General features: G+C 37.1%; 1 protein-coding gene across 1 annotated transcript; it reads right to left on the reverse strand.

Moving 5' to 3' along the window:
* Positions 1-515: 515 nt before the first annotated feature.
* LOC120344834 (bile acid-CoA:amino acid N-acyltransferase-like) lies at positions 516-1,940 on the reverse strand. The gene has a single exon (XM_078113149.1). The coding sequence runs from the start codon at positions 1,785-1,787 to the stop codon at positions 516-518; it is 1,272 nt and encodes a 423-aa protein (XP_077969275.1). The 5' UTR covers positions 1,788-1,940.
* Positions 1,941-12,771: the final 10,831 nt, after the last annotated feature.

A 12,771-nucleotide genomic window follows, 5' to 3' on the forward strand; every position in this document is an offset into this window, starting at 1 on the left:
CCCTAAGCATGTGCTTAATTTGATGTTTTTTTAATTAATTTATTGGTTAAACCAGCCCTGGACGCAGCACAGTCAAGATAAGTTGCAGGTGCTGAGTAGCCCAAAAGAGCATATGCTCTTTTATTCAAATTCTCCGCAGCTGGGTTTGTTTTCTTTATGTTTTCAGTACATACAAGAACCAGATATATATGGTAAATCTAAACTCAAACGATTGGCTTCTAAAGAAGCCCGTTTTCCGTGATGAAAAAGAGAGGAAAACCAACAAGCTGAGATATACGATGAAGATATTGAGCTGGACACAAATGCGATACAGCCAGGACCGGATGTACCATTAGGCAGAGTGGGCTGAAGCCTTGTGGATTCGGCGTTAAATTCTATATATATTTATGAGTCGTATTTTAATTAAAAAAAATTGTTTCAGATTTTAACCAGTTTATTTTTTATTAGGTCAATAATCCTTGTCTGAAATATTTGTAAGATTACATAATTCAATACGATCGGATAAATGAAAAACTCTATCCCTTAACTTTAAAAACAAGGTTTCCCTTCAAAAACTTGATTATTTCCCTCCACGATTCTTCTTGGGCATCAGAATGATATTTCATAATGCCCCCGAAATCAGTTGGTATGCCGGGATGCCCTTTTGAGTGATAGTGGTATTTAATTGGAGGAATAAAAGGGGGCCAAATTAAATGCCCAGTATTTGTATATTTTACAAATTTACATGAATTATGCCCCGATGTTTGGAAGAGTTGTTTTGCAATAGACATACTTTCATCGCAATCCATTATGCCGTCATCATCTCCATAGATAAAAAGAAACGATGCGTCAGACTTGAAAAAATGGGGTATGTGTTTTTCAGTTTCAACTACGGAGGGTATAGTATGAGTTTTGGCGTGGTTTTGAAAGCCTTTGTTGATTGATATTTTCTGCTCATCGAATTCGACCGACTTCCAAACTCGTTTTCTGTAATGAATGTCAATTCCCAAGCAAGCGTATGTCATACCACATATGTTAACGACACACTTGATGCTCGGTGAGAACGCCGATATTGCCAAAGCTATCGTTCCTCCCAGTGAGAATCCGACGACTCCTATACCGCACTCAAGAACATTTTTGTGACGGACCAGGAAGTTTACTCCACGCTGTACGTAATCTAGGTCTATATACTTCAATTCATCTGGTCTATTATCACATTTGAAATATCCCAGCACAAGAACAACGAACCCGTGATTTGCTAAAAGTGATGCACGGAACTCCGCGACACCGCCATGATATCCGTCGATATATAAAACCCCGGGTAACTTTTGCGTACAACGGGGTCTAAAAAGTGTACCGCATATGTCACCGTTGTTAATTTGTATCCTGTCGACTGTTTTGCAGATATACTGCCGTTTTATTGTTAGAGAGGCGATTGGTTTAAAGTTCCAAATATCTTCTTCTTGTAGAAAGTTATCGTACAAATTCAACTGAATTTCAGCTGGTACAACCAAATTGTATTTTGTTAGAGTTCCATAACTTTTACCAACGTAGCTTGGTCTCTTCATCGACCAAAACAAACCCATTTGTTCAACGCCGACATAGCTTCCACCTAGTGACTCATCGCTGGACACAGTCACTAAACCCGTTTCACTCGCGATGTAGTGAGCAAGAGCATGAAACAGTTGACCTTTTTCGCTAGTCTGCCGCGACTGAATTGTAATTTTCTGTTTCGGCTTCAAGCCTCGTGCTTTTATTTCAACAAGTTCATCGATTAATGATGTCAGGGGGGCAACAAGTTCTGCCATTAAAATCTAATTTTGGCACAATATAAATCTAGTCGACAAATGAACAAAACCAAACTATTACATATATACTGTATTTGAATTTGCAAAGGTCTAACTAATATAATCTCTGATTCAACAAAAATTAGTTATAAACTGGAGTTTAAAAACACCCCCTCAAACATATCGTCACGCTAATAACCGAATTTCGTAAGTCATTTTTGGGGATTTTGAGTTTTTTTTATAAAATATGTATTTATGTAATGCTGTCTGTTAATTTAGATTTTATTTTAGGAATTTCGAAACCCATAAAAATGGAGATTTAGTATGACATGCACATTTGTGCAATTGTTTCGTCATAATGAATTATCATTGTTACCGCAGGACTATTATGACGTCACAAATACAAAAACCCTCGCCGAAGTATTTTCGAGTTTTTGCATCTCGGATTCTAGCTTAGCACGTATTAATTTGAATTTATACTATAGTATAGGAAGGCGTTCACTGGTGATATTCACTGTCCGAGTCAATTCACTTTGGTTGGCTTTTATATTGGGTGTATTGCTGTTTTGTTCTTTATATTTAATCTTAGTCTTATTTCGGTGGGTGTGCAGAACGTGTTATATTGGTGAAATATATATTTTTGAACATGAAAATATTGTAATTGAAACTGATTAGCTATTTTGGGGATTAGACATTGTAGATACCGAGAATTACATTTGTATTCGGAATGTTTAGTTTTCTGGACTGGTGCATATATAGCAATTAACCCCCCAAATGTACTCCATTTCATGTTAAAGATATGAAAACAAAGGTAATTTTCCCCAAAATTCGAACAAAGACTTTCGTTTGAATCAAATTAATCCACTTTTAGGAAAATAACAAGTTTCGTCCGGCCATTATCAAATTGAAATTTATTTTATCACGATATTTAAACACTAATTATATGTAAGTTCTCATCCGTACGATGTTCATAATTACCCATATTGAGATAATAGGCGTTTCTGTTTATAACGTGAATCACGAGCTCACGTTTATAGTATTTAATTAGATTTATGATCAATGTATGAATACGATTCGATATCTTTCAATGTGAAGCTAGTCTGGATAAATGTTTTAAGATTTGTATTCTGTGTATCGTGGAAATCTGAGAATAAAATCAGAGTTTTCTAAAGTTTCTTCATTAACGTGAGCATTGAAGCTGAAGGGTGAACGGGCGACTGGCAGTTCTGAGACGGTCTACGAAATAGCAATATACGGTGACATCACATTCATTTACCAATCATATATGCTATAAATGGTGATTCCGACGTGATTTGAACACGCAACCTTCTGATGCGACTGACAGTTCTGAGACGGTCTGCGAAATAGCAATATACGGTGACATCACATTCATTTACCAATCATATATGCTATACATATAGTAAAGTTGCAAAATTGCGTATGTCCCCAAGTCATAGACACATGTCTGCCTAAGTCACAGTGCGCCATTATGACGTCACTTAACTGCGTCATTCCAATTAACTTAATTCTGGCTACGATCAAAAAATTGAAACATGGAAAATTATTGACTCTCAATGGCATAACAATATCATTAGGAAGTTTTTTACGTTTTTCTCAAAACTGCTAAAAATGACTTACGCAATTCGGTTATTAGCGTGACGATATTCATATTTTTCCTGACTTCCCAGCGCATAGCACTTTATATTTGTTGTATATATCTCAGTCAATTCCGATAAAAAATATTTTTATACACTGAGTATGCTATTAGATATTAGTAAATTAGCAATTCAGACATGTGTGGCGACTCAGTGTCGCAGCCAGTTTCGAACCCGAAATTTTGGGAAGAATGGAAAAGTCGCTAATAACGCGTGAAATTGCATTTTGTTAAAACCGCCGATTGTTTTTGTTGGCGTGACGTGTTATTCAATCCGTAAACACTTTGTTTCATGTTTATTCTCCCTAAATCACATATTTTATTCATATATATATATATGTCTTGTGCCACGAGGACGATGACAATTACTTCCTTTGTACTAGCACGGAACTGTGACTCCTGAGAGAAAACGAGCTATTATATTTTAAGGAACACACTTGTTACTTATCGATTTTAATCGGTAAGTATGTTGATAGGTGTCTGTTGGATCTCCGCTCTATAGGAGACCCCTATTATCAGTGTTCTGTCTGTGTATCTGTCTGTCTGTCTACGTCTGTCTGTCTGTTTAGACGTAGCGTCTAAACGACTGGACCAATTAAGATGAAATTTGTCACGTGGGTTATCTTATCACCCTGGTATTGTGCGTTTCATAGAAAGTCCGGATGGAGGTTTCGTTTCCATGAAAACAGCGAAAAACGCGCTGATTGTTATGAAATTTTAATTTTTTCCACAATTCATCGCCGTTTTCTCGCCAACCAAGTCGAAAATTAAAATTCCAAGAACGCTACCTTCCGCATAGCAAAGTACTCTTTCCAATAGGTCGTTTTTGGTCTCGATACTCCATAAACTGGAAAAGCCTCAGGGATTTTAGTGGAGATTATTTTTTAATTTTCAGCCACAATATACCAGTCACGCGAGTAAGACTACGAAACGCGCAGCGCTTGAAATGAACTCAGCGGAACGCGCAGCGTTTAATTAAATGAACTGGCGTTTTTAGTAGTGTCTCCTAATCAGTTAGTAAACTGAAACGATGCGGGCCTCAAAGCAATGGCGGAGATCCAACTGGGCGCCTACCGGCTTGTTACTTATCGATCCTAAGATCGGTAAGTATATTGATAGGTATTTGTCTGTCTGTCTGTCTGTGTGTCTGTTAGATGCATGCGATATCTCACGAGAGCGAGATTGAATCTGCTCCAGATTTTGCATGTGCATTCATCTTATCTCGGACCAGAAGCCTATTGATTTTGGGCGAATTATGTCGTATAATTAGCGAGTTATCAATCAATTATTGATATAGTGATCTAGATTTTTGTAAAGCGAGAGAATTTTGAAACCCGCCGAGTGTGTGTGTGCGATGCGCAGTGCGCAAGTTACAAGAGCGGATGAATCGAAACTGCAGTTTCTGTTTTGGGGGATCCCTTAACTATCGATCGATAAGTCTTCGGTTTCCAACCGATATTCTCGTCTGTTTGTTTGTCTGTTAGATGCACGCGATATCTCACGAAAGCGAGATTGAATCTGCTCCAGATTTTGCATGTGCATTCATCATATGTCGTACCAGAAGCCTATTGATTTTGGATGAATTATGTCGTATAATTAGCGAGTTATTAGTTATTAATTAATTGGTGATGGGACACAAGGTGTCACTATGAAGTAAGAGCGCTGTTTTGAGGGAACCCCATAACTTTCGATCGATAAGTCTTCGGTCTCTGATCGATATTCTCGATTAAATATTCTTTCATATCTATACTTTAATCTTCAGGAACGAGATGCCAAAGATAAAGAAAGGATTGAATCCGCAGCCCAAATTTTCTAGATTGAAAAGCGGCCGTATAAAATACTAAAAATAAAACGAAGAACACGCAAGTGTTGTTTTAGGAGGCCCGCGACAGATTAAAACGCTTCTTTAGACATCGTGAATCGCAAAATTTCGTGTGCGTACGGCTTACATTATTAAGCAGTCCATTGTGTGCGAGAAGTACCTTTTTATCAATTCTGAAACTACCCACGGGGCCCGGAATATGATGATTTTAGATAATTATTGTATATTCAATTAATTTTTTGAAATAAATTTCATTCCCAAAAATATTGCAGACTTGGGGATTTAACGGTGATATATATATATTTAAAATAATTTGAATGGCAGCATTGCGGCAGAGTAGAGTCAAGTCAGTGTTGCTAGAACATCTCAGATTTTTTGAATTCGCAAAAATACGAATCACAACAAGACGATTTTTACGTCCGCGGACTGTCGTGGTATTTCAGAGTAGTATGGCTTTTATGTTGTTGACGCAACCACAGGTTAAATTAAACACAATTGTATTAACAAAGCAAAACATTTTAAATATGCCCGTATCGCGTCAACCGTTTCAGAAACCTCTCGCAGGAATTTCGAGGAGAGATTTTGATATAATAAAATGTGTTTTTATTGTACACAGTTCAATTGTACTCTCTGAGATTATAGCAGATCTTGGGATTTTTTTAACGGCGATAACGAATTCGCAAGATCGCATAAATACGTATCCAAACTAAATATAATTGGACAGTTTACCACACAATATTCCGTCCGCAGATTGCCGTGGTGCTTTAGAGTAGACTTTTAGAGTAGTAATGCTTTAATTTTGCTGTGGGGCGACGCAATCACGGGTTACCTTAAACACAATTAAATTGATATAGAAAAACATTTTAAATTCTCACAGTTGTCATGGATTGAATATTACGCAGCAGAAAAAGTCATTATACCTGAAAAAGCTCTTTTAATGAACTCGTAATCGCGAGACCGTTTCGAAAGCCGTTGCATCGGAATTTCGGATCACGATTTTGACCCCCTTTAGGAAATCCTGGCCGGCCCCAGTTCCTGGCGTTTCTTGTTTTATCTGTAATTCCCTATCAAACGTTAAATACAGATGTATCGAGATACTTGTATAGCACTGCTTCTTCCTTGCCTACTTTTCCTGGAAAAATCGAACCTTACACGAAATGACGATGTGAATCTCCTCATAGCAACTCAAAACTATTCTAGAAAGAATTGCTAAAGCTAAATAACTGTTTGCAAGCCCAAGCTCCGGTTTTGTAGTTTACCAAACTCAAACGCGATGCTCATTTATTACGCCAGGCCTGCCTTGTGTCGTGACTTCAAATAAAGTGTGAGATATTAGCAAAACGATGAAAATATAACCAGCAATTCCATTGAACTTCGGAAGACTTAGATTTTATACTAATGGATACTCTGCCATCAGTGTCTCGGCCTCCTATTTGACTTTCTCTCAGTCTGAAAGAGGATATATACGCTGTCGAGTGTCGTGTGTGTAATTTGTGTCTCTGGATCAGTCCGCCTTGCAGAAAAATCACGTAGTATGTGCAAATCCTCTGTTGTGGCAACATCGAATTTGTGACGTATCCAAGACAGGTAAGCAAAGTATATGCTTCAGTGTCTCAGGTTACTGTGTTCAACACATTGAAAGAGCTTGTGTGGCGGGACTGGAGTTGTCCTATTTTTTATTGTTTTGTATTATATTTATATTTGTGTCTAGTTATTGCATATGCATTGGTGTGTGGAGTCTGAGCCTTAATTCGCCCGACAGTTGATTTCAGTTACTCGACTCCAACCACCACTGCATATGTAAACTGTGCTGCGGATTCGCAGTGTCAGTCTCTCTTCTTGTTTCTGCTGTCGCTGGATGAGAACCGTATTTTGTCGCTCTTATTTTATCTGGTTTAAGCGTGGATTTTACACCATTTTAATAAAGTCTCTTCGTTTGCATCGTGAACACTTTATTGTCCTCATCTCTTTGTTCAATGTGATTTATAAAATAAATAAAACTTTTTAATTTTGCGTTACTTTTTCCACTTTTAAAGATTAAAATTTGCGTTATTTTTTTAACACTCTGTATATTTTACAGCTTTGCTTCGACTGCTTTTGGACATGGAAGGATTCGAAAAAGAATCATAACGATCAATCATTAAAATTTTCTATGAGTGATGAGAAATTTGGCCAAATCCTGGAAGAAATACAAAAACCAAAAATCTACATTTCAATATGAGTCATCTTACTGTATCGCTATTTTTTCAATCTGAGGTTGATACGAAAATTTATCTTTTAATAATAAAGCGTTTATATTTGAAAAAAATACTTTTATTCAAATTGTTATGTTTTGTATTAGACCAGTGGTTGCCAAAATTTTTAGTATTGTTAATTTGTTACCCCTAAATCGAATTACCAATAGTTCAATTATCCCTTTCATAACAATACAATAGTCATATCGTTAGCCCTTTACATTTGACCAAAAATGGCGATAACACTAACACCCATTGCTTCTCCCGATTCAACTTTAAGATGCTAAACTTGTGCAAACTCAGCATTTTTGCCCACAATAATGTATGGCGAAGTAACATTATCTCCCCACGAACTTCGTGACTAGATGACTCATTGATGCAAGAATTGCATTTCAAGCTTTTCCACAGACTAGTCACAAGTACGCAATTACAAAAGAAATTGTTAAAACAGGATGGTGTGGTATATTTTATAAGGTCTGTTTTAATAGATTTTTTTCTTTCAGATATTGAATTAAGCATAAATAATTTCACGTTTTCTAATATTTGTTGTTGATTCCATCAGGTAACAAAATTGATAAAATTTATCCCTTACCATATTTATTTCGGAATGACAAATATCTTGGATTACCAATAATGGACGCAGTGAAAACGCATTCATTTGAAGTAACTCGATATAAATATTGTTAAATGTAACAAATAAATTCAGTTTTCAGCTAAATTTATTTATATTTCAATATTAGGAATCTAACTGGCACAGTGGTCGACGAAAGAGAGTTGGTTGTATCAGAAGTCAAGGCTGGTAAAACGATAAAACTAGAAGTTATTTTCAAGTATAAATTAAATCATATTTGATTCAATGTATACCAGCAAGTTTCAAAGTTATCTTTGACAGTTTCCATCGTAGCTATCATTGAAGGCCCTAAATTTAAGGTGTTTACAATTTTTTGTAAATATTTGACATTAGGAAACGGCAATTCTCTCAGTAATCCTTGCATTTTTTCACTTTGAATTTTTCTTACTGTGACGCGTAATATCACAAAATATTGTATCTCATGCAAGGGCAACACTTCGGAGGCCGAAGACTGCACCGGCCCGCCGAGAGAATCCACAAACGGTACATTTACCGGCTGTAGCATTTTAAACTCCAATTGACATATAAAAAAAACGATATTTACAAGATCACCCATGACCTTCCTGACTTGGAACAGCACATTCATCTGAACACGGCTCTTAACCACGGTGTTTGATATTACCAATTCAACCAAATTTTCGGTCTAATATGTGTCACTTGCAATTTGAAGAATGGTCTCCTGCGGCTTTCTTATTTTGGCATGCGATAGAAGGAATTTGATCTGGAATTTTTCATTGCATAAGCTGATATGGCTTTGTTTACGTTCAAACATTCTGTTGCGCTCAAAGAAGTTTTCGTGCAGTGTGTATATTTATTGATCACATTGAAATGCCAGTCAATGAGCATACCATTACAAAAAAAGGTGACCGTACATTTGAACCCACGTACATACGTGTATATAGTGAAACTTTGTCTTAATAAGCAAAGTTCTAAAAAAGATTTTCTGTTTATGTTTTAATATTTACATATATGGAATAATATGCCAAGATTTAAATGAGCTCTGGCCAGTGAATTGTTTTAAAGCAGCCTCCAGAATCGAAGCCTAACTTGCTTCACATATGTTATATAAATTAAAAATATAAAATCGAAACGCCATGATGGCGATTTATACTCCACTCAGTCATTTTTTGATTTTTATTAAATGAATGGGAAAATGACGGATTTTACATACCTCCAATGAAATAGAGTAATAATTGTACATGGTACAATTAACGGTGCTCCCGAAGTATGTGCACCAAGATGTCGCATAACCTGAACCCTAACCTGGTACACATTAGAGATGTACCGATACCACTTTTGTCGCCGATACCGATACCAGTTAAAAACGCCAAAAAGGCCGATATTCCGATACTATGTAATTATTACTCAATTAGGTGTGCTGTGTAGGGCAGACGGGTTAAAACAATGGTCTTTGAGCATCGTTCATAGTACACATTATTTCAGATCGGAAAAAGAGATATCACATAATATGAAATTGATGTTTGGTATCCAGATGCTTTTGATTAGTGACGCTAGTAATCTCGCTGTTCAATTAGAAAACTCATAAGCCGGGATGTCCAATTCGAATTTAATGTTAATATCACGACCTTCGAATCTCGTTATTCGTGTTTAAAAGAATATCGAATATCGCCCACACATTGTAGCGCTGCCGTCCTTCGTTCAAATTAAAAGCATTTTACAAATATTTTATTTTGTGGTTAATCGTAATCGTCGCCGCAATAAATCGAAGCCAACATTAAAGAATATCAATCAGAACCGACAAGAAGAGGGCCTACCTATAACCGTCGAGGATGTTTTTTTACTTCACCTATTTATAATATTTTACAATTGCTATCATATATTTGAGACAGTCTACTAGTCTAGGGCTTTATGCGGTCATGTCAATATATCAATAAAGAAATTGTGTAGTTAAACAAAATAAAATTAATACCTGCGTAGAGGGATAATTGTGTCGGAATTTAGTTTATCGATGTCGACGGACTAAGTGACACTCGTAATTGACAACGAACAGTCAGAATTCAAAGCCGTGCCCAAAGTGCATGTGCCGTTAATAAGGACTCCAACTCCACTATATGATTTAATAAACTGGGCGCCTAGTTGCTTTTTGTTATGTGCCGTGTTGATATATTTCTTCATAATTACTATGTAATATTAAAAAATGTCAGTATAAAAATTTGACAGCGAAAATAGCCAAATTAGTCTAGCTAGTTTTGCTGATAAATAGCTAAAAACAGGTGAATCCTATTCCCTCACGGGGGTGGGGACATGTATGGCTCATAGCTCACGATCTCTCCAGACGAAAAAATAAAAATTAGTATTCTTACTTAACTTTTAAAACATTCTGGACCGTATCAAAAAGATAAATGTATCGGAAATATCGGGCTTAATCTAACCGATACCGATACATGGCCGATACCGAAAAAATGGCCGATATTGCCGATACCGATACATCGGTACATCTCTATTTCAAACGTGCATTATTTCAAGAAGAAAAAACCTCAAAATTATCGAAGAGAACACCAGTCAGAAGAATTTGTGGCGTTAAGGTTACTTTACAGTAGGGCTCACCAACCCGTTGCCCGCGGGAACCAAGTCGCCCGCAGAGACCATATGAATCGCCCCCAGGTCTGTTTTAAAATAACTCAAATAACGGCGATTATCAGTAAGCTACATCTATTAATTTTATGATATGAGAAATGGCAATATATTAATTACTGTGACGGTCTACCTTTTCTATATGTGACATCGGTAGGCTTACCATACGTCCCGCTTTAGGCGGGACAGTCCCGCGTTAGGCACTAGGTTTATAGTCACATTGCTCTGTAGTAGGCAGTAGGCTACTACTGCAGTACCAATCAATTTTATTTTGGTCGCTCTGGCATAAAACGAGGCAGAGAGAGAGAGAGAGAGATTTATTTCCACAAACAATAAAAAAACAATATTAAATAATATCGATAATTTTTACAGAGTTAGACTATAATGAAAACAATGAAAAACAGTATAAAACAATATCGATGATTTTCATAGAAGTAGTCCATGTTTTGTGTTGGCCAGTATGCCAGACCGTTGAAGGTCATCAAGGCTCCTGACCAATTTCACACTGTTATTGATTAAGAAGTCGGAATTAATTGTTACAATATAAATATAAAAAAGACGGAGAATGAGTAGGCAGATATTTTAGTTCCACGATTACACACTAAAAGCCCATTGTGATAGAGTTTAGAGGACATGTGTAAAATATATATAATACCAGTGCTACATTGTGATCTAGTACATTAGGCAACAACAAACGGTCAAACAAAAAAAACAGAGATTTCCCGGAAGACGAGCATAACTAACATAAAATTGGACACACGATAAAAACATCGGCAATAACTTTTAAATCGATTTAATTGATGCCAATATTAATAATTGTCAACGTGTTTATATTGCTTATTATTGTGAGACGAATTAACATACATACAGAACACTGATCAAAAGGACAGGGCAACACTTTGTACAAACGAGAATTCACGTAGCTTTCACGGAATATTGCATATATTGATTGACCAATGAACCAAATGTACACTTGAGTAATTATCTGTAGATCTGTGAAAAGTTCGCATAACTCAACATATAAGAACATTGATTTGAGCAAACTTATAAAAGTCATATTGGGGATGGCAAAATAGGGATGGCGAAATACGGTCGAAAGGTGGCAGATTAGGGATGGCGAAATAGGGACGAAAAGCCAAATTGGGGATGGCAAAATGCGGTCGAAGCGTGGCAGATTAGGGATGGCGAAATACGGTCGAATGGTGGCAGATTAGGGATGGCAAAATGCGGTCGAAGCGTGGTGGCAGATTAGGGATGGCAAAATGCGGTCGATGGCTGTCAGTTTTTGCCAAATCGACTGTCATAATGCGCTGTTTAGTATACAGATAACAATAAACAATTGCCTCAAAATTACAAAGAAATATGGCCAAAGTGTTTAGATTTGGGGCTGATGAAATGGATTAGTACCTGTCAAATTCGGGCTGGGAAAACACAGTCGATGAGTGTCAAAATGGGATGGCGAAATGGGGTCGAAGCGTGGCAGATTAGGGATGGCGAAATGCGGTCGAAGCGTGGCAGATTAGGGATGGCAAAATGCGGTCGAAGCGTGGTGGCAGATTAGGGATGGCAAAATGCGGTCGAAGCGTGGTGGCAGATTAGGGATGGCGAAATACGGTCGAAGCGTGGCAGATTAGGGATGGCAAAATGCGGTCGAAGCGTGGTGGCAGATTAGGGATGCCGAAATACGGTCGAAGCGTGGCAGGTTAGGGATGGCAAAATACGGTCGAAACGTGGCAGATTAGGGATGGCGAAATGCGGACGAAGCGTGTCAAATTGGGGGTGGCGAAATAGGGTCGATTCCTGTCAGGTTAGAGATGATGAAATATGGTCGATGCGTGTCAGATTAAGGAGGGCGAAATAGGGCAGTGGGTTGACGGGTGTCATGTTAAGGATGGCGAAATGCGTGTCAGATTTGGAAACAAACATTGTCAAATTTAAGGAACTAATCTGATCAGTGTTTCACATTTTAAAATTCATTTAAAAGGTATTGTCCGATTTTACATCGTGTCTTTATTTTATGATTAATTTTAATGTTTTATATATTATTACATTTTTCTCATCAAGTCTTG

Source organism: Styela clava, chromosome 5, assembly GCF_964204865.1.
Source record: "Styela clava chromosome 5, kaStyClav1.hap1.2, whole genome shotgun sequence".
NCBI lineage: Eukaryota > Metazoa > Chordata > Ascidiacea > Stolidobranchia > Styelidae > Styela > Styela clava.